The sequence below is a fragment of the Erpetoichthys calabaricus genome, chromosome 7 (genome assembly GCF_900747795.2).
Source record: "Erpetoichthys calabaricus chromosome 7, fErpCal1.3, whole genome shotgun sequence".
NCBI lineage: Eukaryota > Metazoa > Chordata > Cladistia > Polypteriformes > Polypteridae > Erpetoichthys > Erpetoichthys calabaricus.
The window spans coordinates 67,997,571-68,021,392 of NC_041400.2; the positions used below are offsets into that span (position 1 = coordinate 67,997,571).

At 37.9% G+C, this 23,822-nt stretch overlaps 1 protein-coding gene across 1 annotated transcript in view; it reads left to right on the forward strand.

Moving 5' to 3' along the window:
• The first annotated feature begins 4,160 nt into the window (after positions 1 to 4,160).
• The window catches only part of LOC114654272 (acetyl-coenzyme A thioesterase), a 176,614-nt gene continuing 156,952 nt past the window's right edge, over positions 4,161 to 23,822 (forward strand). Inside the window, exon 1 of the mRNA XM_028804705.2 lies at positions 4,161 to 4,577. Within this exon, the coding sequence (XP_028660538.1) occupies positions 4,298 to 4,577 (280 nt within the window). The 5' untranslated portion in view covers positions 4,161 to 4,297. The remainder of the gene's footprint in view (positions 4,578 to 23,822) is intronic.

Below are 23,822 nucleotides of genomic sequence, written 5' to 3' on the forward strand. Positions count from 1 at the left end.
TATGAAATAATCTGTCCTCTTAAGAAAGCCTTCAGAGTTTCCCAGAGTATTCCTGCAGAGACCCCTGAAGATATATTTGTCTCTAAAAAAATCAATTTGTTTGGATATAAACTCTGTACAGTTCTCATCTTCTAATAAAAGTGGGTTAAGACACCAGCTGTGAGATAAGTATGTGGGGCATAATGATTTGAGCTCCATGATCAGAGATAACAATAGCGTTGAACTTGCAAGATTTAATTGTGGTCAAGAAATTGTTATCTATAAACAAATAATCACTTCTTGATTAACAGTGATGTATTGGTGAGAAGAAGGAATACTGTATGCTTTTGAGTTTGGGTTTAGAAATCTCCAGGGGTCTGATAAGTTGTGATCAATTACAAACTGTATAATTGTTTTTGCAGTGTTAGATGTCATCGCCCCTGTGGCAGGAGACTTATCCAGGTCTGGATTTAAAACACAATTAAAGTCGCCAGACATTGTAATTTTGGAGGCAAATGTGTTTTGGATAAAGTCCCTATCATCCACTTTGGGTGCGTAGATATTTATCAAAATCACTTTACAGTTAAATAAATTACCCATGACAATCACATATTGCCCTTCAGTGTCAGATACTACAAATTAAATTGTTCTATGTATAAGAATTCCCACACCTCTAATTTTGGAGTGGAATATTTGGCTGGTCCAATCTCTGCGCAACCGAAACTGATCCTTGCTTAATAAGTGGGACTTCTGTAAAAATACTATTTTAGCATTTAGACCTGTTAGGTGAGAGAATACTTTCTTTCTCTTTAATTCTTGATTGAGACCTTTAATATTCCAGCTCACAAAGTGTTTGGACATGGAGACATTGCTTTTGAACTTTTGTTGACATTTTGTAGTCTTGAGTTAAGGTAGTACATTATTTCATAAGATAGCTTTGACCTTAATTTCCAGTTTTTCCACGAGTTATTGCCATGAAGTCAATTGGTATTGGCACTTACAATTTTAATGATTAAAAGGATAGATTAGAAATAGCTTGCTCTCTTTCTCCCCCTGACCCCCATTTTGTCTCCTCACATGAGGCTAGACCACACTTCATTAAGTCTCAGTCCTCTAACACACCTAGAAATAGAGCATGTTCAAAACAAAACAAGTCCCCCAGCAGTGGTGTATAAGGATTAAAATAGAGATATCTATTGAAAATACAGTTCAAATACTATAAACATAAAATATAGTCTTAAACAGTCCTAATACAATAAACCAAGGGTATGATGTTTAACAGTCCCCATTAAGGAAAAAAAAATACTTACATACATATATATACACAAATACATACATATACATACACTTATATATGCATAAAACCAAATGTCTGTTTGTCTGTCCATTTTTCATGAAAGAACTACTTAATGGATTAAGATTGGGTTTTTTTCTATAATTTGCTTGAACATTCCAGTTAAATTTGTGACATCTCTCACTGCGCTAAGGATCATAGTTTGCTTGCATACTACATATATTTACGCTAATCCAAGACAGAGGCTGCAGGCCAAGGGAGGGGGAAAGCATGATGTTAGGAGTAGGTAGCCAGGCAGGGATCTCCTCATTGTCCTGTTTCACTACTATGTGGGCAGAGCCGCAGAGGATGGCTAATATGTGTGTATATAGTATATATATATATATATATATATATATATATATATATATATATATATATATATATATATATATATATGTATTAGGGGGCTTACCCCCCTGCTTGCTTCACTCCCCAACTCCCGTGGCCTGCGCTACGTGCTAGCCACTTCACGTCTCTGCCGTTCGTGTTGTGGAGAGGTGGGCTGAACTCACCCCAAGGAGACGTGGTCACTCTTCCGAAACCCCCTCTTAAACAGTGATACAATGGGAAACAAATACAGTTTTTTTTTTTTACCTCCTCTTTGCTCGATCAGCTGCTGGCTTGCTGCTGCTGCTGCCATGCCACGTGATCTGCATTTCGTGTGGCACTTTGAACATTTAAAAGTCTGTACAGTAACTGTCTTTGTCATCTACTCTTTGTCTTTTATATCCAGTCACGGGCATGGTTACATCTGTTAGCACAAAGTCTTGTCTTGCAGGATGTGAGTTCCTGATATTTTTTTAGCTTATAATTTAAATACGGAATTAAAAATCTGAAAATCTAACATCACATTAAAGTTCGATAATTCTGAAAAGAATGATACCAAACATGTATTTGTAGGTTTTAAAAAAAGTTTTAAAGCGAGCGTGACAAAAAAAGTGACATAAAAACGTTACATAAAATTGTTGCACAAAATTGCTGCACTTATAGGCTTAGGATTTTATATATTGTAAGCTAGAGCGCTGATTGCACCCTCAGAGGACACAGACACCCCTGGGAAAACCCCTGGAACAGCTGGCAGTCTACCTTCACATTGCTCTTTACTCTTCTTACTTGCGCTATAACGCACGATAAACCTCTCACACGGTACTCCGCTTACTTAAAAGCCTTGTGCTGCACCTGTCAACTTTGGAATTGGTTGTTTTGTTTCTCTCTCTCTCTGACATTCTCTGCTCCTGGCAGAATTGTCATCTCTGACTTGTCATGGAGCACGTTTAAACTTTTGAAAAGAGACAAATGATTGTTTGCTGTGCTTTGAATAAAGTTCCTTTTTTTTCTACAACCTCCTGTGTCTCTGTGCAAATCTGTGACCCAAGCGTGACAATATATAAAGTAGATATATTGTAAGGGATGGCTGGCAGCTCAGCCCGGCCGGGACGCCAAGAGGATGGAAGGATGGGGGAAGGCGGCTACATTTGGACACTGCTTCCCCCAAAGCGCTACATGGTAGCTTCCCCACAGCTTAACGGTGCCCCAGATTCCCGCAGGGCATCATGGACTATGGAGTTCGGTATCGCAGCCCTGCTGGGTACCGTGGATCCTGCCATGGGATGCTATGAGAAAACCTTGGGACTCTTATTTCCTTCATAGTCTGGAAGTACTATCAAGTCACGAGGATGAGTAGTCCAGAAGTACTTTCGGACTAACAAGAAAGTCAAGTTCTGGTTGGAGGTGGACAAAGCTTGCTTGGAGGTGTGGAGGAGAGATTTAAGATTATTGTGCTTGGTATTTGTTTATTTATTGTTGGCTGTGGTGCTTAGAGGAACTATTTAAAGAGGAAAATATTAAAACGGCTTCTTGTTGCTTTTAACCTGTGTCCTGCATGTGTGTCTGTTGGGTTTAAAGGGGAATCAGCGACCCCTCGTGTTCACAATATATACGCATTACCTTTTTCTCTAATATATGTCTTCTCCTGGACCTCTCTTCTCTTACAATTTCTTCTAAACTAATTTTATCCACTCCCTGGAAATTTCATGGCTTCCTCTTTGTAAACTTCTAGAAATCCTTTCTTTAATATAATCTTACTTGAACTTTCGGTGCTGTGGATCAACAGATTATCTAGCTCCAAAATAGAGAAATACCAAACCGTTGGGAGCTAGTTGGCTGGGGTCCACGTCATGCCACAAATCTTAATTCTTCCCTTTTCTGGTTCTTCTTTTTTCTCTGGGGTTTGCTGTGTATGGGGTCCTCTCTCACCAGCCTGCCTAGGCATCAGCAACTTTTAATCCTATTAGAAGCTCTTCTACGGGTTTTAGGAATGTGGGCATGTTATTGCATACAATGTTTTTTCTGTGATTGTTGATTATTACTTTTGCTTATTGAACTCATAATAAAAACTGTAATCACAAATAAATAAATAAGGCAAAGCCATAGTTGTCTGAGCTGTTGAAATGCCAAATTGATTTTGCCCAACTTCAACCTGCATTCTTTCCCATTAAACTTTATCACAAAATATTCACAGAAATATTTCATAATTAGGTACCTTACAAAAAAAAGTATTGACCTTGTTAAAAGCATAGAACTTTGAATGGAAACAGAAATAAGGGTTTTATGATTTGGCTACATAGTGCACAGAATAAGCTTCAGATGTAAAATTGCTGGCGATGTTAACTTACATTAATGCTGTTTTCACTTCAGGAAAGCCACTGCAGGGTAGATGTGAAATACATTACATTTACTGGCACTAAAAAGCACTCAGCAACAGTAAATCACATATTTGCATATGACAAAGTCCTGCAGAGTTAGCACTCCCAATCACAGGTGACCTGAGGAGGTTACACACCGAGAGGCATGTGCTTTTGAAGTAAAAGTGCACACAGTTGCAGCATCTCAGCCTGAATTCACTGGCTACCTAGAAAGTTTATTAACCCAACGGCATGGATTGAGCAGAGGTAAGATGAGAAGATAGAGAAATCACCAGGAATGAGTCTTGCTGGCTATTCAGACTGCATGGACATAGGTCCTGGGGACAGCTGTTGTCTGGAAAGGAGTCTGCCGAGTGCCAACACAATCCTGAAGTCCTGCTCTTTCTGTGAGGCAAGCAATCATATGGAAGATACAGACTGGATGAAAGAGAAGACCTCTGCCAGTTTAAGGCAGGTGGAAATGTGTCAGTCTGTTTTGCCTTTCCACGCCAACCACAAAGGAGAGCTTTCTGCAGGGCAGCTTTTAAAGTGGATTGACACCACAGCATGTCTGGCAGGTGAGTGGTAGCTGCAATGCCTCAATGGTTTGAGTATGACAGAAGCTGAAGTTAAACAGCTCTGCGTAGGATTGTTGGCCTCAACAAAAATGAAGTACAACTGAAGAATAGCTGTCAGTCTTTTCACTTTGTCATAAATGTACCATCTAGGCCCTATGATGCCTGTGATAAACTGGCATCCCACTCAAGGTTGGTTTGCATTATGTACCTGATGCTCTTTAGATAAAGCCCAACTCCTAACACCCTGTACCAGAGAAACTGTATTCAGAGAATGAACAGATGCCTCCAGTGTTGTATGTCTGGGTCTTTGGAGGAGAAGTAATCCTAGTAAGATATGCCTAACTGAAGTCATCAATTATTTATTGTATGGTACCCTTGCTAAAATGCTCATCAGGTTTAACTTACTGTCATTTGTCTTGTTTTCTTTATCCAAATAATTAGAATAATTCAGACTATGGTCTGTGTTGTACTAAACATCCAAATGAAAATTAATTACAGTGGGCAAAGTGGGCATGACTTTTAAGTGGTAGCTACATGACAGGCATGGACATCAAGTTTGCTCATTATAACACAGACAGCTGGCATGTCATCCTTTCATGCATTTCTTTTTTGGACTTGCCTTATCCACTACAGGGTTATAAATATGATGTGTCTATTTAGGCTGGATTTAGGTCTGATCTGGATGCCAGGTATGGCATTCTAATATTCAATGGGCAAATCAGCATCACAAGGAAGCCAAACCACAATGAACACCGAATAGAGAATTACTTCAACAGGATTCAAACTTCATTCAGGAAAGATATAATTGTTACTGTGCCTGAATATATAATAATAAAAAAACTATTAAATAATAATTATAAATAACAATTCTTATAAAAACTACTATCATAATGACGGGACAGCATTGCCTCACTGTTTCAGGAACACCCAACATGGTCACTGTGTTTATGAAGTTTGCATGTTCTCCCAATGTCTATATTGCTTTTTTAACAGGTAGTATGGATTCTTCTCAGGTGTTGGGTCAATAGAATCTTTAAAGTGGCTGAATAAGTGTAAGTGTGTATGTGAGTATGCTCTTAGTCCAGTCCAAGGTGGTCTTCTTCTTTATGACCAATGCTGAACTGAATGAAGTATGTTTCAGAAAATCATTTTTATGTTTTTTTATATGTAGAGAGCAGTGCAGTGGTTTGTAGCAGGTTGAATTCCAGGCCAAGTCTATGTCTGTTGGTTGGTTGCCAACCACAAGACATCCATAGAAGATTGTGGTAAGTTACTGGGCCTGGTGTGAGCAAGTATGAAAAGGCCACTTTAGACTGGTGGTGGACTGATGCATCATTAAAGGGTGGGTGCCAGCCAAAGTAGATTCCAGACCCCTAGGACCATAAACTTGGATTAAGCAAGTTTAGAAAACAGACAGATAGTGAGTGCATATTGGCTCAGCAGCAGTAAATGTGGGAGTGTACAAGAGTACCCAGTAGTGGCAGGACAAGCTTGTGACTCTACAATGGAGAAAGTAGGTTCAAGAACTGTAATAGTTTTTTCTTTGTTTAGTCCTTCTTGTCTTCATGGAAATGTGGTTAAATTGTTCAATTTCATGTTTAACACCAGCTTCTCGCAATGTCCACCATGTCTGGTAAAGAAAGCTTTTTACTTATGCTACATATTTTATGCTTCCTGATGTTTGTATTTCTTTATTGTCCCCCTGTTACCTTACTCTCTGATCTCTGCCCTCCTTTGTAGAGCTTATCTACTATGAAGCTCCCAGTGTTTAATCTCTGTGTTATCTCTGGTCATGTTGCTGTAGTTAAACTTTAAGAAACCGAAAAGTACACATGGCAGCTGATTGTACTGTTCCTAAAAGCTCCAATGTCCAGTCAGCACTTATTTTACTATTTTTCTGATAACTAAAAAGAAGTAAATATGAGAAAATGCAAAAGCAAGAAAATTTCTGATGAAGATTTTCCTCAAGTTAGACAAATAGGAAGGATGGTAACAAATTCAAACTGTAAGCACACTTAAGCTTTGTCAATGTAAAAATATGAAAAGGCATTTATATGTAATTCTTTGGACCACCTTTCAAGGGAGATTTATTGTTTTCAAGCTTACCAATTAAAGCACTCAGTCATCCACCCATTTATACACATACTTAGGTCCATGTTTAGGGACATAGGATGGGATTGGCAGTTTAGAGTGTAATCTAATGGTTTAAGGCACAGGAGAGGCTCAAACCCTGGATAGGACATCATCCCATCATAGAGTGCCATCTCCAACTCATGGATGGCCTTAGGGCCTGGCAATTTTTCTTCCAATTGGTTTATTTACTGGAAGCCAATTCTTGCTGTTAATGGAAGGTGTTTTAATCCGACTGCTTCTTTCTGCCTTTATTCTGTTTTAACAGAGGTTCCTACTAGGGTGGCATAACCATCTGAGTACAGTTGTTACTATTCATTTTCCAGGATTATACCAAGGTTTTCTGCATTCTCATCAGTAGGATGTTCTAATTTACCAGAATATTATTGTACTAAAAGGTCAGCCCCAGCATACTAATTGGATGACTTACATGCCCATTAATGCAATGTTATTGAAACACAATTTTATTTTCTGAGTTGAACAGCAGAGAAAAATGAATGAAAACTGACATACATTGAAGCCATTCAATGGATATGTAAATTTCATTCAATAACATTTTTGAGGTAAATAAAAAAGGACATGTATATTAATAGGGAGTGGCATATTTAGAAGGAAATCAATAGGTTCAGCAAAAGGAAGTGACTCTGAAATTTCCTCTTAGAATCAATAAGGTCTATATTTCTCTATCTGTGTGAATGTAGATGACACCCAAGTTATAAATGCTAAGTTCCTGCATCTGTCGGCTTGTGAGTAAGTACTTTTATAAAATCTGGAACATCTGGTGTTGATTGATCTAAATTATGTACCAGATGGAAGGAGAAGGAGCAAAGGGTGGGTAGAGTTCAACTAGTCAGAAAATTAGATTGAATCCAAAGAGGGGAGAAAGTGACCTTGACTGTAGAAGCAGCACACAACCACCCCCTCTACCGGTTGCTCATACTTCATAGAGATACTGGCCCTGTAGAAAATAATCATTCCTTTCTGTGATTTTTGGAAAATCTTCTAATTGCCTCAGAATGATCAGCCTCTGGTGAGCATTTCATCAAAACAGATGGATGGTGTCCCATGTTATACAGTAGTGTAGAAAATAGTGGTACCCTGGGCTTTGAATTCTCCACTGCTTCTGCAACCTGTCCATCGATGTGTAAATGTGAGACAGGGATTAATTGCTACATCCTGACAAAGCCTAACTTGAGTTTGAACCCTGAAGGTGAATTGGTACTTAAATTAGACAAATCCATTGGGTCTGGGAGGAGTTTTTTTCTCTGACATTTTGATAGTTTATTATTCTGTTGATTGTCTCTTTGATATGTGTTTTGATATTTAGCTCTTTTGTCTGGACAGGACAGAATATAAAAATGTATAAAAATAGTACAATTGTTTTTACTGTTTATCTGGCTATCTACTTATATGTAATTTAATTTTATTTAAATGAGACACTGAGATAATTAATTCAAATATATATAGCAGTGACTGAGAAAATTAGAAAGACAGTATCTGGTCAAGTACTGTAAAATTGACACTAGTTGGTTACCCTGTGGCAGGTAAAATTTGTACTTTCAGAGTTTGTGGATAAATGTCTTTAAACCCAAACTTCTTCCCTTTTTTCTAAGTATTTAATCAAGAAAATGCATTATGACAAACAAAAGGAGTATGCGTTACTCCACCTTTGACTGTCTTGCTGTATGTCTCCATGCTGGTTAAGGCAGAGGTAGAAAAATTCAGAATTCATAACCTGAATGTAGAAAACAGACTAAAAAGACAATAAGGAAAAAGAAGAACAAATTTTAATAACTTATGTGCAGTAAGTCTGCAGTAAGAAACTTTAGTGTTCATTGATGTGCAGCCTGCCCAGATTATGACTTGAAAGCAGCAATAGGCTGTGAATTAAACATTTTTTTGAATAAGGCATCCCCCTGTTACATAGCCATATGATAATGCTGGTTGAAAACTGAAATATATGTTTTGTATAAATAACTTTTTTTTTTTAATTTATGAGAATTTTATATTTTCATGTTATTGGTGTTCTGGTATTAAATCTTGCTGTTTCACTTTTGACTCTGTCTTCATCATGGTGTTTGCTGAATGACTCCTTACAATTCTTCTCTGACAACAATCACGGTTAAATTCAATTCAGTTTATTTTTATATAGCACTCTTCACTTACAGCAGGCATAGAGTGCTGTGAAAAGTTCTCAGGTAAAATACAATGTTTACAAATTACTTATTACATAATGAGTACACACCAGTACACACAGTTGTTTAATCAGAGAGAGAAAAAATAATTTGAAACTGACTAACATCAGTGGAGCCTAGTGATATCTGTCCAGTCAGCAGCATCCCTGGAGAAAATAAACCTCTGTGGATTTCAGTGGTCAATTATAACACTGTTAAGCCCTCTGGTTTAGAAAAACAAATTGCAGTGTTCAATAAACTTTACTGTTGGTGTATGAATTTATTTCTAGTTTCCAACAATGAAATCTTTTGTATTACTTCTGAAAGAAACAGGCATTTTCTGGTTAATTGCTTTTACCATTTGAGCAGTGATCTTTCATGCATAAAGCCAAAAGTCAACCTGGGCATTCGGTTAGGGAAAAGATCCGGTGGAGAGCATCTGAGCTGCAAATCTTCTGGGTGCTTTTGTGTTTCTACTGCTGTTTCTACATTCATTTTGTATATGCTACCGGCAATGTATGAAAGGCAGGCATTGTAGAGAATGCCTAGGCAATATATAGAATGCCTGGCGTTTTTGGGCAAAGTACGAAATATCTGAATTATTTTAATATTATATATACTTACCTAGGCATTGTATGTAATACCTAGGCATTATATAGAATGGCAAATGCTATTTAGGCAAAGTATTAAAAGAGAGTCATGAAAAGGCTTTTATTGAAAAGACGTATATGAAAATGAATGACATACAAAATAAAGTATAGGACTTTCTTATTGAGGAAAACAAGAGAAAATAAAATTGAACCTACTTGATGCAACAAGAAAGAAAAGAGTTTTATTTTAAATTGCACTTAATTGTCTTTCTTACAAAAACATTAGAAACGTCATTAGTGGGAGTATTTTATACTTTGCTGGTTTGTCTTTTGGCATTGCATAGAATGCCTAGGAAATGTGTGACATATTAATCGTTTCATACTTTAACGTTCAATTTTTGGTATTCTATATATTGCCTGCCTTTCATACATTGCCGGTAACATATACATAATACAATTTGTATTAATAATTTACTTTGGGATAAACCAAAATGTTTTTATTGTTTAATTTAAATTTGTCATTTTACTATTTTGTAGCTTCAACATTTTGTTACTGGTTTGCAAGGACATGCTTCAGTGTTGCTTGAAGCTGCCTCTCAAGAAGATGAACTGTGTGCTAGGTCACAGTGCACTGCTTTACTCCAAGATTACGGATTAAAACTTCAAAGAGTCAGTGCTCACAGTGTTTAAAGCTTTCTGGTCACCAGCTCATAGCATTCCATTTCTAGGCTCTGTTTGCAGTTTTAACATCCTTTGGTACTAGCTTTTGACAATTCTTGTTTTGACTTCACTTATGGTTTTGCTGTCTGGAATTAGACAACAGAATTTCAGATTTTGAGATATTTACTTTTAGCACAGATTCTTGAACACTTGTGCATCTCCTGGTCCATTTTACAAAATCCTCACTGTTGCTCACTAACTTCATTGCCAGAAGAAAATTTAGAGAGAGCAATGGAACTAAATGATCATGAAGACATGTGGGTCTATGCTGCATTCTAGCCAAGCCAGTTTGGATACTTGCGATCGGCATAACACTAAGCTAATCATTATGATTCATGGACAGACAAAAGTCACATGTGATTTAGAAATTAATTTAAATGAAAATCTGTAGCTACTATAACACCACAGGAATCAAGTCAAAGACATGGGTCCTAAGTAAACTACAAAAATATTCTGCAGATATTTGTGGAAAGGTAGAAATCTAGAAAGAGCATTGCATAAGCTGAATGAGTCAAGGCTTCCATACAGGACAAGGGGATTTGAGAAAAACTAAAACAAGTTGATCTAAAAAATATAAGACTTGGGAGGAATTCAATGTAAAATGCAAAAACATTTTTGGAGGAATCAAGCTTTACTCTTTGTTTAGCGAAATAGTGACAAAGATCTGTAATTAGGAAAATAAATAAAACAAAAAGAAGTTTGGTAACAAAGAAAAGTGGGTGCGTATCTAGATCTACTTTGAATAACCATTTAGTAGCTATGTACATTGAATATACAAATTTAACAACCAGAAGTATATGCAGGCACAATCCCCTTAAATATTAAAACAGACAAATTCATATTTGAACAATAAAGTTAACACTTAAAATAAAGCATTATTAAAACATTTTGTATTCCCTAGTTATCAAATTGTTTTCTGAGGCTTGGTGTACCACCCAGGCAAACTGATATCAGTTTAGACAAAACACTTCACAGTAAAGTGACTTCATAAGGTCAAAGCACAGGTCTGTGTAACAGTGAAACTGAAACTCTACTAAGGAGGAAATATAACACATTTCACAATGATAGACATTTACAAAAATATATTTCAGACAACGTCCAAGATTTAAAGCTAAAGCAGACATGCTGTTTAGAAGGTTTTTAAAATATAAATGTTAATATTTAATTTACATTAAGATTGTTTTTGCTTCATAAGATTTATATTTAGTTGTGCAGGTTCTGTTCTCTTGAAAACTCTGCCAAAGGCTGCTCATGAGGCCTTAACAACTGTTAACATTAAAATCAAAACTGAACACTTAGCCACGCTCAATGAAAAATTCTTGTTTCTGGTTGTGTATCCAGCACAGAGCGCTATGTGCTCGGATGGACAAGGTTCAGTGCTGAAAACGGCACTGTGAAAAGGTTGCTCCACTTAAAAGACCACTTTGAAGCCACAACAGTGACAAAATAACCATAATGACAACACAAATCTATCACACACGGAAATGATAATTTTATACTTTCTTGTATGTAAAAAACTGTATTAATGAATGTTTCAGCATACCAATCTGAAAACAGGCACTTTTGGGGATCCACAATAAATGACAACAGAGATGAATGCAATAGTCAGTTGAGATGCTCTCTGTGTTCCTGTGGTTGTCCTCTTCAGATGTTGTAGAAGTATGCAGAAGTTTAGAGTGTAGAAGGCTGTGCAGAGCTGCAAATCAAAAGTCCCAGGTTTGAACAGACAACATGTGGTGCACAGTGTGTCCAGGGTCCAGCAGTTGTAGGTTCTCAACATGCCAGGGTGTAGTAACACTTTTTTAACATTAGGATAATATTGTTTCAAATAAAATAAACCAATTAGTGTCAAACCAGCAGTTTTACTCCACCTTTTTTAGAAGTGTCTGTAAAACAAAAAAACATATTGACCTATCTCTCGGCAGAGCACATCAAATGTTTTCTTTTGGATCTGTACAGCACAAGATGAAAACAAAGGCAAACAATGTACAACATAAAGGACAAACATAACACAGTGCTATTACATGTAATAATAATCAGAAATAAAAATATAATATGAGCAGGCTATTTATATTAAAAACATAGCGATACACTGAAAATCTTCAACTCAGCCTGCAAGTTGTTCTGCAGCTTTTAATTTCCCCTTGTGAAAATAAGATACATTTAACAGGTTACTGGTTGAAGTCCAAGACAGGATGCCCCAATGACTTGTGGGCCTGCACTGTTTGGTTTCTTCACTAAGTTAGCCACCTTAGGAAGGTTTCTCTTTCTTGAGTAATATTTCCAAATGAACTTCTATTCTTTTCTTCAAAAGCAGGATAGTCATGTCATCAGTTAACTGAGTGTGTCCTCCTCCACTCGAAAGGTCAAATATTGCATGTTTTATATACTGTGTATCACCCTCATTCTTCTTCCAAGTTCTATCCAACAAGACTCTGTAAAATAATTTCCAAGCTCTTCTACGTTTTTCAGTTTCGCCCTGAATTTTTGCTCTGCTTGTTCCTTAAAATACTTCATTATGGTGTCCTCTGCTAACAGTAAAGACTTAGGGATAGATTGATGGGTGGCATATTGGCACTCAGATTTAGTGCAGGTGTCTCACAGCTCCTAGGAGCTAAATCCAGTTTCCACCCTGTTTACCGTCTGTATCGACTTTTGATGTTTAAAAGCATATTAGATTAGTTGCTAGACTTTGAACTGGCTTTGTGTCAGAGAGGGCTGGTGTGAGTTTGTGTAAATGTGCACTGTGAGGAACTGGTGTCTAGAGGGAGTTTTTTTTACTTTGTTGTATACAAAGTATAGGGAAAGTATTGTAATCGTCCAAAAATTCGACCTCGAGATTTTGATGAATATTGAAATTTTAGACCTCCCTGAGTCCAATTTACTTACTTGTAGGGAAAGAATTGTAATCATCTAAAAGTTCAATTTTGAGATTTTGATAAATCTTGATGTTTAAGACCTCACTGAGTCCGAAAATACCATTTTTGGAATTATGTCTGTGTGTGTGTGTTTGTGTATGTAAACATGATAACCTGAAAATGCTTTCGGTTAGGTCAACCAAATTTTGCATACAAGTATTAGGTACAAAACATTGATTTCTGTCAACTTTTGAGTTATTTCCGCTAACCAGAAGTGGTACTTTTTTATTCATGCAGCTCCTGAGTCAAATTTATTCAACTTTACTCTTATAATAATTGTTCAAAATATTATTAATTTGACATGATTTGTTGTAGATGGTTCTTTAATGTACATAATATAAAAATATAATCATTGTCTTGTGGTTTACTCCTCAAATATTCCTCCCCATATCTGAGTATATGAGAAAGTCTAGGGGAGACCAATCACGATTTTTTGTGATTGATGCTGCCAAAATAGATTCTCATTTTTCACAATAATATATTAGAAAAAGTTGACTCAAAAAAATCTTTTCATTTTAGGGTATATGATTTGTTAATTGATTAATCAATTCACAGTATACCATTTATTGAATATAATTGAGTGACCATAACATAACATTCTCAAACCTTTTTTGTTTAATTCAGGTGTTTTCTGAGGCCAGAGTTTATGCCAGCAACACTGGGTATAATGCAGAAACTAGATTACAGCCTTGAGAAAACACACAAAAAAATAACATTTTTGGACCACATGAACAAGAAATATTTTAAATAGATTTAAAAAATGAAAACATGCACAAGAGATGTGTTCAGAGTCTTGACTGACATTCTGACAAGCATTGAAATTATTCCTAAAGAAGAGCCTGAATAGTTGCCTTCCAGCTAGTCTTACAAACGCCTATAAATGTATGCAGTGGGGTTTTAGTGAAGTACAATGTGTTTTTTTTCAGATGTCATTCTGGGGATGTAGCATTTCCCAGTGGACAGTGTAAAATGGCCAGTGACATTGTAAATTCCTTTTAATAAATCTTTCAAAATCTGATATTGAAAGTTGATTGATGGATGACTGATGGATATTTTTGAAAATGAGTTGTGCCTACTGCAGAGAGGGAGTTGTACAAATGTTCTGCTGAACTGACACAATTAGGCTCATAAGTTTGAATATTTAGACTTCCACGGGGCCACAATGTGGCAGTCCCCAGGAGCTAGCTACACTATGCACTTTAATTTTATTAAGCTGGCAGAGGTTTGCATGAAGGCTGCAGTTTTTAATGACCCTTCTTAGCTCAGATAAGAAATCTTCTGTCTACAAGAAGGCATCATTTCATAAGCATCTGGCAAAGTCCAGAGTTTGGTAGAAGAAAATTAAAAGTGCAGATGGATACTCATGGATACTGCAAGACTGCAAGATACTTTTGACTGTGGTGTCGAACTTTCCTCTAGCTAGCTATTTATTATTGCTATTTTTAGTGCTTGGGCTGCAATTGTGAGAAGTCTGTTCTATTGTTTGTGAACATTTTGTTTATTGTACACTTCTGTTTCACACCCTAATTTCTTACCATGATGATTTTGCAAGGGTATGCTGTAGCTCTGCACCACCATATTCCAGGCTTTGCAAAGCACAGCTTTAGGAGTTTTTATTTTCTATTTGTTCCAATTAGGCCAGCTGTCCCACTGATGTCATGTTTCAGCCAGCATTTCCCCCCTGCCTGGTGTTCAAAGTCGTGTTTCTGGTCTGTTGTGTCTACTAACAGTATATGCCATTTATTTCAATTTATGTTCATTTTATTTATTATGTACATTTTACATAATGTTCAATTGTATGTGGTAATGACATAAGTTACATCCCCTGTGTTTTGTGGGTGGTTCCCCAAGGAGCGGGCCCACCTGCCACTGACCACCAGGAACGGATATGGTAGGGAGTGGAGTGTTTCTGATGTTTTCTCTGCCTTTCTGATGCTTTTCGTGTTTCCTGGATTTTTTCAACCTATGCCCTGTTTTTTGGATACTGTACTGGGACTTTGTTTACTGTGAATTACCTTGCCTTTTCAGCCAATTCCTTGGTGCTCTTTGGAGCTTTGTGCTTGTACTACCTTTTGTTAAAATATACCTTTTATTTTATAAAGATCTTCATGGCCCTTTTGGTGTCTAGTTGGGGTTTTGATGGTGTTTTCCCCCCTCTAGTGGGCAATTTCTGTAAGTGTTTTGGGACTTGTGCTCTTGGGACTCCTGTAGTCATGACAACTGAATGGCATTGTGGTATAGTGGATCCTTGGCTTAGAAAAAGTTGGTCATTTTAATAAATGAATAATTAATTGACCGGCTTGATCTCTGTGGTTGTGTGTGCTCACGCAGCTGCTGGGGGGTTGTTGGAGTAACTGGGGTGAGACGCAGCTGCATGTAAGGGTGTGGTCTGTCTCAATTGCTTCATCGGCTTTCTGTGGTCTGCGATTGAGATGCTGTACCCACAGAAGCATATAAGAATGAGCCGGCACAAGAAAAGGAAAGGATCAACGAGAGGAAGACCCAATTGGGAGAATGGAGGTTAAAGAGAAGAGAAGCAAGCAGGAAGACAGGAGAGTGTTGATGTGAGTAAGTGAGAGAGAGAGGAGGCAGGCAGCCAAGAAAGAGAGCTCCTTCTGGGTCTGAAGAATTGATCACTTCAACTGAGCGGTTTAGAGAGCCGGAGTGATGGAGCGACTTGCCATATAAGTCCTGGTTGGCGAGGCTTGAACTGAGAGCCACATAGTGAACACTTTTGGGGACCGGAGCCTTGGGTTCGGATGGAGAGCTCTGTTGTAGCCATAGAACGGCAGGGACCCAGACCTGTGCAAGGTCAGCTGTGTCTGTTGACAGGGCATCTCCTCTGCTGTGAGATCCAGTGCGGGATGAGCAGAAGAGATGTCATTATCTAAGGGACACACTGAGGACCAGATTTTAAAAGACGGTTATCTGCCTGTGTTTTTAACTTCGATTGATCCTTCTTAAAAAGATTAATTTTGTTTGATTTTAAACTTCACCGTCACTTTGTTTTATGTATTATTGATTTATTGAATTTTACACTGTACTTTGGAACAGTGTTTTTGACTTGTTTTTAATAAAAAGCACTTTTACACCTTTATGCACCTACCTCTTGCTTTGTGTGAGTGTCCTCATCTGCTGGTTCATCCCTCAGGTACATTATCAATGGTGGCAGGCTCGAGAGGCTCCCCAGAGGAACTCGGTATTATGGGTTTCATCCACACCATCACAGGCATCTGATTGTTTTCGATCTTGAGAAGCAAGGTATATCAACTCCAGCCCTTAGAAGCCATGTGTGTCTCTGTTAAACCAGAAAACCAGAGCTTCGTGAATAGTATTTATTTGTAATTTTTTCACTGATCAAAGATAATTATGATTCTGTATGACTGTGAAGCTGTCTATCTAAACGTTGCCTTCTATGTGTCTTGTCTATTGATGTGTGGATGAAAATTTGGAACTGACAAAGTTTTCATATTTTTTAAATTAATTTTGTTTTCATTTCTTCTATACTATTCTGATGATTGAGTCACACCCAAAGGAGGGATTATTTAGAACCTTGTTACCTTATTTGTATCATCATATTGAACAGACTGAAATGGCTGAACTGACATTACTGGAATTCCTTAATTTGGTTGAGGTTTAACAACTTGGTTTTTTAGCATTCTTTTTTGATTAAGTTTTTCCAATTGATTGTTTGACAAATGTTTGATGTAAAATTAATTTCAATGGTATATTCTTTTAAGTTAAGCATTTTTAATAAATATTTTCTGGGTGTTTTCAAAGTTGTGTTTGAAATAAGGATAACAAGAAGTCATGACTTTGCATTAATATGAGGGTTGTCTGGGTTCCGCGCGGAATTTAATCATTTGTCGAGTGTCAGCCTGTCGAAACCTGTTCTGCTGTGTAGAGGGATTATTCAAGAGGTTGCATGTTTTTGTTCAGATGTTTTGCTCCCTCTCTTCCTTCAGAATGAACAGGAGAAGCAAACGAACTGAGAGTGCGCAGCCGGCGCTAGCGGTGAAGCTCCCGACTCCATGCGTGCGTGACTTTCTAGTGATGATTTTTTACGACTTTTCTGATGGTTCAATAGCTAAAGAGTGCTGCCAAAAACTTTCTCGCATCTTCAAGAAGAATGCTCCAAAGAAGACGATGGTTTTTAAGTGGTTCCAGCGCTTCAGCACAGGCCACTTCAACTTTGACGATGAAGAACGTGAACCGAAACCATGAAGTTCGACTGATGGCAGAAATGCTGATCGTGTGAAGGAGTTCCTGGAAGAAGATGGTCGTGTGACCATCAGGAAAATTGCCCTGGAACTTGGGATGACCCGGTATGCTGTCGACACCATCATTCGACGAGATCTTGGCTTTACAAAGAAATGTGCCCGATGGGTTCCAAGGCTGCTGACTGTGGAACAAAAGCAAGCTCGCGTGGAATGGTGCAAGTTTTTCCTTGACAAGTTCAACAATGGCCAATCGATCTTGCACCATGTGACTTTTGGCTCTTCCCGAAGGTGAAAGAACCCCTGCGAGGCCACAACTTCGAAACTCGAGAGGAACTGATTGCAGCTGTCAAAGAACAGCTGGACAACCTCCCAAAGACAGCCTTTCGCGAGTGTTTTGCGGCGAGGGTCAGAAGAGCCCAAAAGTGCATTGATGTTTGCGGTGAATACTTGGAACAAGTTTAAAAAGGATCAAAGTACATGAGAAAAATAGAAAAAAAATTCCTTGGCTACTTATTTCGAGTGATTCCGCGCGGAACCCAGACAACCCTCGTATGACAGGCTTATTGTTGCCTAATAGATAGAAGATATAAATCAGACAGTAGCCTGGTTAGGAGTATCTTCTTTTACATCTGAGAATAATATAAGCCCTATGTGAGTCTGCCCTTGGAAAGGCTCTGTGACTAAGAAATGAGCCACCTAAAAAGAGAACAAAGCTCATCCTAAAACTGCTGCAGCTACAACAGTCCAGGTTGTATACTTTATGTAGTATTTTTGCTCCTGTTTATGGTTTTAATAGAACTGCTTGCCTACACTGCTAATCTGCCTATGGATTGTTGCCAGGGGAATTAAGAGTGCATTATAGATTCCAAGTCAGTAGAGATGAGAGGGGATGCTCTCAGTAGATAGTCTGTGAAATAGTACTATAACAGCAATTGCGTTACTTAGTGGTTGAAGTCCCCACTGTATTGTGGGCACACTATGACTGACAAACCTCAAGTCTGGTAAGAAGAAACAGGAATACACAGTAAAGGTATATGTTCTCACAGTGAAGAGAACCTAAGGTTTAGTGTAGGGGTGAAAAGCAAAGCATTTTCTATATTGTCTGTGTAGTTCTCAGTCCCATAAACCGTAGTTATCTTCTTCGTCTGTCTGCAAAGCTAGCCAACACAACCTAACAAATGCCTGTTTTGTTTCTTACTAGTCTATGAAGCATTTCAGTTCAATCCAGTGATGAAAGACGTGTTTGGGTGTCCAGCCAACTGCCCTTTTAGGAAGTGGCAGTTCGTCTTTTTTTCTGTGCAGCTTTACAGAGAAGAAATAGATGCAAAATATGATGATAATTTTTCAGTTCTTCATTCCATGCCTTTATAAACAGTTGCAAAGTAGTTACTGATATTTTCTCACATGGGGGAAATAATTAATATGTATGCACATGAGGAATAATTTTATTTGTTCTGTCTGTGTTCATATAGGTTCTCTCTTGATACTTTGATTTCTTCTTACATTTCAAAGATATATAGGTTTCTGACTTTGTGTAAGCTAGTGTACATGTCCTGAAATAGAGATGTGAAGTGTTGTGGAATGTAGCGGCTATAAAATAAAAGGACTAAAATATATAGCTATGGTATTTTTCTGTGTTCTGAAATGCTTGCACACTAACATTTTTTTCCAAAATCAATGGAGGGGTGGCAAATTTAAATTCTCAGAATACAGGTTTAACACTGAGAAGGATTCATATTGTTGCGTACTTGCATGCCCAGTATCCCGACAGGTTCCTAGTGGCAGAGAGTAAAGACCAGAGAAGATCAACAGGAAACCTACTGTTATATCAGGGTGAGAACAGTCAATGCTGCGTGTGAGTTTTTTTTTTTCCTTTTCTTAGAAGTCAGAAAGTTAAAATCTTTTACACACTAAACAGCAGCATACAGTAGGCATGCCATTCAAATTTTATCAGTCCACACAGATGTATTTTATTATGGTAACTCATTAAAATTGACAAATGGTTCAAAGTGCATTAAATCATGAATCTTTCTTGGGCACTTCTCTAATTAAGTAGTTTCTCAGACAGTGAATGGGGTGAAAAGTCACATGGAAGACTCCCGACAAGCAGTCTCCTACTAACTCCTTTTTATATTTTCACAACAGCAGCCAAGAATGAAAAGGTTTAAAGACTGTCAGCCTTGAAAAAAATGTTTTCTTCTTCCTTTCTTTAAGAAATAGGCCTAGAGAATAGTCATTTCACCAAAAAGACACTTGACTCATATAATAGATTGAATTGTTTTATTAATGTTTCAGTTTAGTAACACAGACACACCCCTTAATAGTAAGAACCTTATTGCCCTATTGCAACAAAGAATACAGTATGTATATGCTCATATATATACTCATGTATATGTACAGTAGAAGCATTAAATAGCCTCAGCTTTGCTATTAATTTATTTTCATTATTTGCATTATTGTTTACCCCATCAAAAACAACACAACAAAACTTGACAATGGCATTTCAAAGTAAATATGAGCTCCTTCAAGCCAGCAAGGCTCAGTAGAATTTGATCATGTCCTCTGCACAAAATGTCAGCGGGTGGTTTCCAGGGATGCCTGCTGAGTCCTGAAAGACAGAAAATCCTGGCTGGATAGCCCTGCTGAGCCCTTTTCTTGAGCATAATAAAAAGCATAAAAAATGTTTAATTTCCCACGAGAGGCTGGAGATTCAGAATTTTCTGCCCAATATACAGTTTTATTTTCAATAATAACTTTTAAAAACATTAAAGTTTTCTAGTGGGTTCTGTAACATGGGAAAACAGGAACCAAAGTCGTCAGAGGCTACAGAAATTTCCTTGATAGAAGCACTGGTTTGCCCAGGGAAATTACATGTACTGCACTGCTTAACCTTTCGTGGGCAAACAACAAAATATGATTGTACTTTTTTTTAAATTTATGAAAACAGAATGTTATAATGTCCTTTAATGCGATAATTATAGCTTAGTAAAGAAAAAGTATTGTGGAAAGCCTTACTGACAAATTTATATAGTTTGTTTAACTTATCTGTCCCTTTGTACAGATGTTAGTGCCTGCCTGGAATAACCTAGCCTCTAATGAGTAAACAAAAAAAATAAAGAGCAAAAAAGACACAAAATTATGAAAAAACAACGGAGAGCAAAGACACAAGTCCTGGCAGAGAAAAAACAAAAATGAAAATGAAAAAAGGCGTGCCATGGAAAATAGAAAAGAATTATGTGCTGTCAGTCTTTCCTTTGTGATGTCATTTTTATACAGAACATTATTGTTGTTACAATAATCCAGTTTGGTGTGCACTGATTGACATTATGTCCCTGTATTCCTTGGGTGACAAGTGCTAGAGCACATTGTCTTTTGTGTTGGTATCACGTGGGAATTTAGAACACTGAAACAGTGATTGTAAAGACCATGAGAATGCAAGAGAAAACAGTCCGTTGTGGACAGCACATAAACCTCTCAATATTTACCACACACGTTTACCAAAATATATGGCAGGATGCATTTACAGACCTGCATCTAAAATTTTTTACATTTAAAATCTCGAAGCCTGTGATTTAAATTAAAATATACATTGACAGCACTCTTTCTCCTAAAGTTCTAAATATAGGTACTAAATTTTATGAACTCCTGACTGATGCCAAAAATCATAGATAAAAGCAATGGTCAAAGCTGAGAGCACAGAACAATCAAACAAATAAAACACAAGGGAGAAACGAGAATCAAACTCAAGGATGAAAAGGAGTTAAAAAAGAAAAAACTAGAAACAAAACTTCACACTAGGGCCTATTTGATATGGAAACTAACTGTCATTAATAGAGTTTCTGTCTTCAAGATGTGAATAAACAATAAATGGCTCCATGTTTGTACTGACACCTCCCATGACATCATGGATGTCACAACTGACGTTGCGTGATGCATTCTCCATGGTTGTATAAACAAAGGAAAATTGGGACAGAAACTATATTAAACTATCAAAATATTTTAAAATTATAAATGGATCACAAAGCTGGAATCTACATAATGAAAATCACCAAATAAACCAAAATTCACATTCAAGATATGTTAACTGTGCAGATATCTACAAATACACTACTGCTGGGAACCAGAATTGGGCTTCCATTCTGGTTTCAACTGTTTTTTCATTTCTGACAGAGTGACCATCGGGTTCTTGGTCACCTCCCTGACTAAGGCCCTTCTCCTCCGATCGCTCAGTTTAGATGGCCGGCCAGCTCTAGGAAGAGTCCTGGTGGCTTCGAACTTCTTCCACTTATGGATGATGGAGGCCACTGTGCTCATTGGGACCTTCAAAGCAACAGAAATTTTTCTGTAACCTTCCCCAGATTTGTGCCTCGAGACAATCCTGTCTCAGAGGTCTACAGACAATTCCTTTGACTTCATGCTTGGTTTGTACTCTGACATGAACTGACAACTGTGGGACCTTATATAGACAGGTGTGTGCCTTTCCAAATCATGTCCAATCAACTGAATTTTCCAATTAGGCTGCAGAAACATCTCAAGGATGATCCGGGGAAACAGGATGCACCTGAGCTCAATTTTGAGCTTCATGGCAAAGGCTGTGAATACTTATGTACATGTGCTTTCTCAATTTTTTTATTTTTAATAAATTTGCAAAAATCTCAAGTAAACTTTTTTCACGTTGTCATTTTGGGGTGTTGTGTGTAGAATTTTGAGGAAAATAATGAATTTAATCCATTTTGAAATAAGGCTGTAACATAACAAAATGTGGAAAAAGTGATGCGCTGTCAATACTTTCCGGATGCACTGTATATATATTGTGACAGATTAAGGGTCTCCGTGACCCCTTGAACCCTCAGACTAGACGTCAGACTCCAGGTAAAAGTCCAAATATAATATTTATTAATATAAATAAGTGCACAAAGCACTCTCCTCTCCACAATACTCAATAATAATAGCAATAAACAATAATCCTCCACTCTCCCAGACACTTCGCCACCCTTCCTCCCAGCTCAGCTCAAATGTCTGGGCTCACCCAGAGTCCTTTTAAAGCCCCTGACCCGGAAGTGGCTCTAAGCCAACCCACAAGTCCGTTTTCCTTCCGGGTCAGGGCAAAGTCCTTTTCTTCATCCCGGGAGCACATCGCTTCTTCCAGTCACGTGACTGGGATGCACTCCCGGGTTATAGGGCACACAAGAGCTTACTAGCCCCCCTACAGCGACTCCTGGCGGCCCCCAAGGTATCCAGCAAGGCTGTGTCAAAACACCACAAAGTCCATGAGGCCCTGCTGGAACTCGGGGCGCAAATATGCTGTCCGGAGGGCTCCTCCTAGCGGCCTGGGGGTGACGACCGGAGTCCATAGGCGGTCGTCTGTCACAATATATATATATATATATATATATATATATACAGTACTGTGCAAAAGTTTTAAGCAGGTGTGAAAAAAATGCTGTAAACAAAGAATGCTTTCAAAAATGGAAGTGTTAATCATTTATTTTCATCAATTAACAAAATGCAGTGAATGAACAAAAGAGAAATCTAAATCAAATCAATATTTGGTGTGACCACCCTTTGCCTTCAAAACAGCATCAATTCTTCTAGGTACACTTGCACACAGTTTTTGAAGGAACTCGGCTAGTAGGTTGTTCCAAACATCTTGGAGAACTAACCACAGATCTTCTGTGGATGTAGGCTTCCTCATATCCTTCTGTCTCTTCATGTAATCCCAGACACACTCGATGATGTTGAGATCAGGGCTCTGTGGGGCCATACCATCACTTCCAGGACTTCTTGTTCTTCTTTACACTGAAGATAGTTCTTAATGACTTTGGCTGTATGTTTGGGGTCGTTGTCCTGCTGCAGAATAAATTTGGGGCCAATCATACGCCTCCCTGATGGTATTGCATGATGGATAAGTATCTGCCTGTATTTCTCAGCATTGAGAACACCATTAATCCTGACCAAATCTCCAACTCCATTTGCAGAAATGCAGCCCCAAATGTTCAAGGAACCTCCACCATACTTCACTGTTGCCTGCAGACACTCATTATTGTACCGCTCTCAACAACAACAACAACATTTATTTATATAGCACATTTTCATAACAAAAAGTAGCTCAAAGTGCTTTTACATAATGAAGAAAAGAAGAATAAAAGACAAATAAGAAATTAAAATAAGACAACCTTGGTTAACATAAAAAGGAGTAAGGTCCGATGGCCAGGGGTGGACAGAAAAAACAAAAAATAAACTCCAGAAGGCTGGAGAAAAAAAATAAAATCTGTAGGGGTTCCAGGCCACGAGACCGCCCAGTCCCCTTTGGGCATTCTACCTAATATAAATGAAATAGTCCTCTTTGTAGTTAGGGTTCTCATGGAGTCACTTGATGCTGATGGTTATACAGACATCTGGCTTTTAATCCATCCATCATTGTTGGAACATCATGGTGCTTTGGGTAGATGGTGGTGGCACAAGCCACCACCAATAGGACACCGGAAAAGGA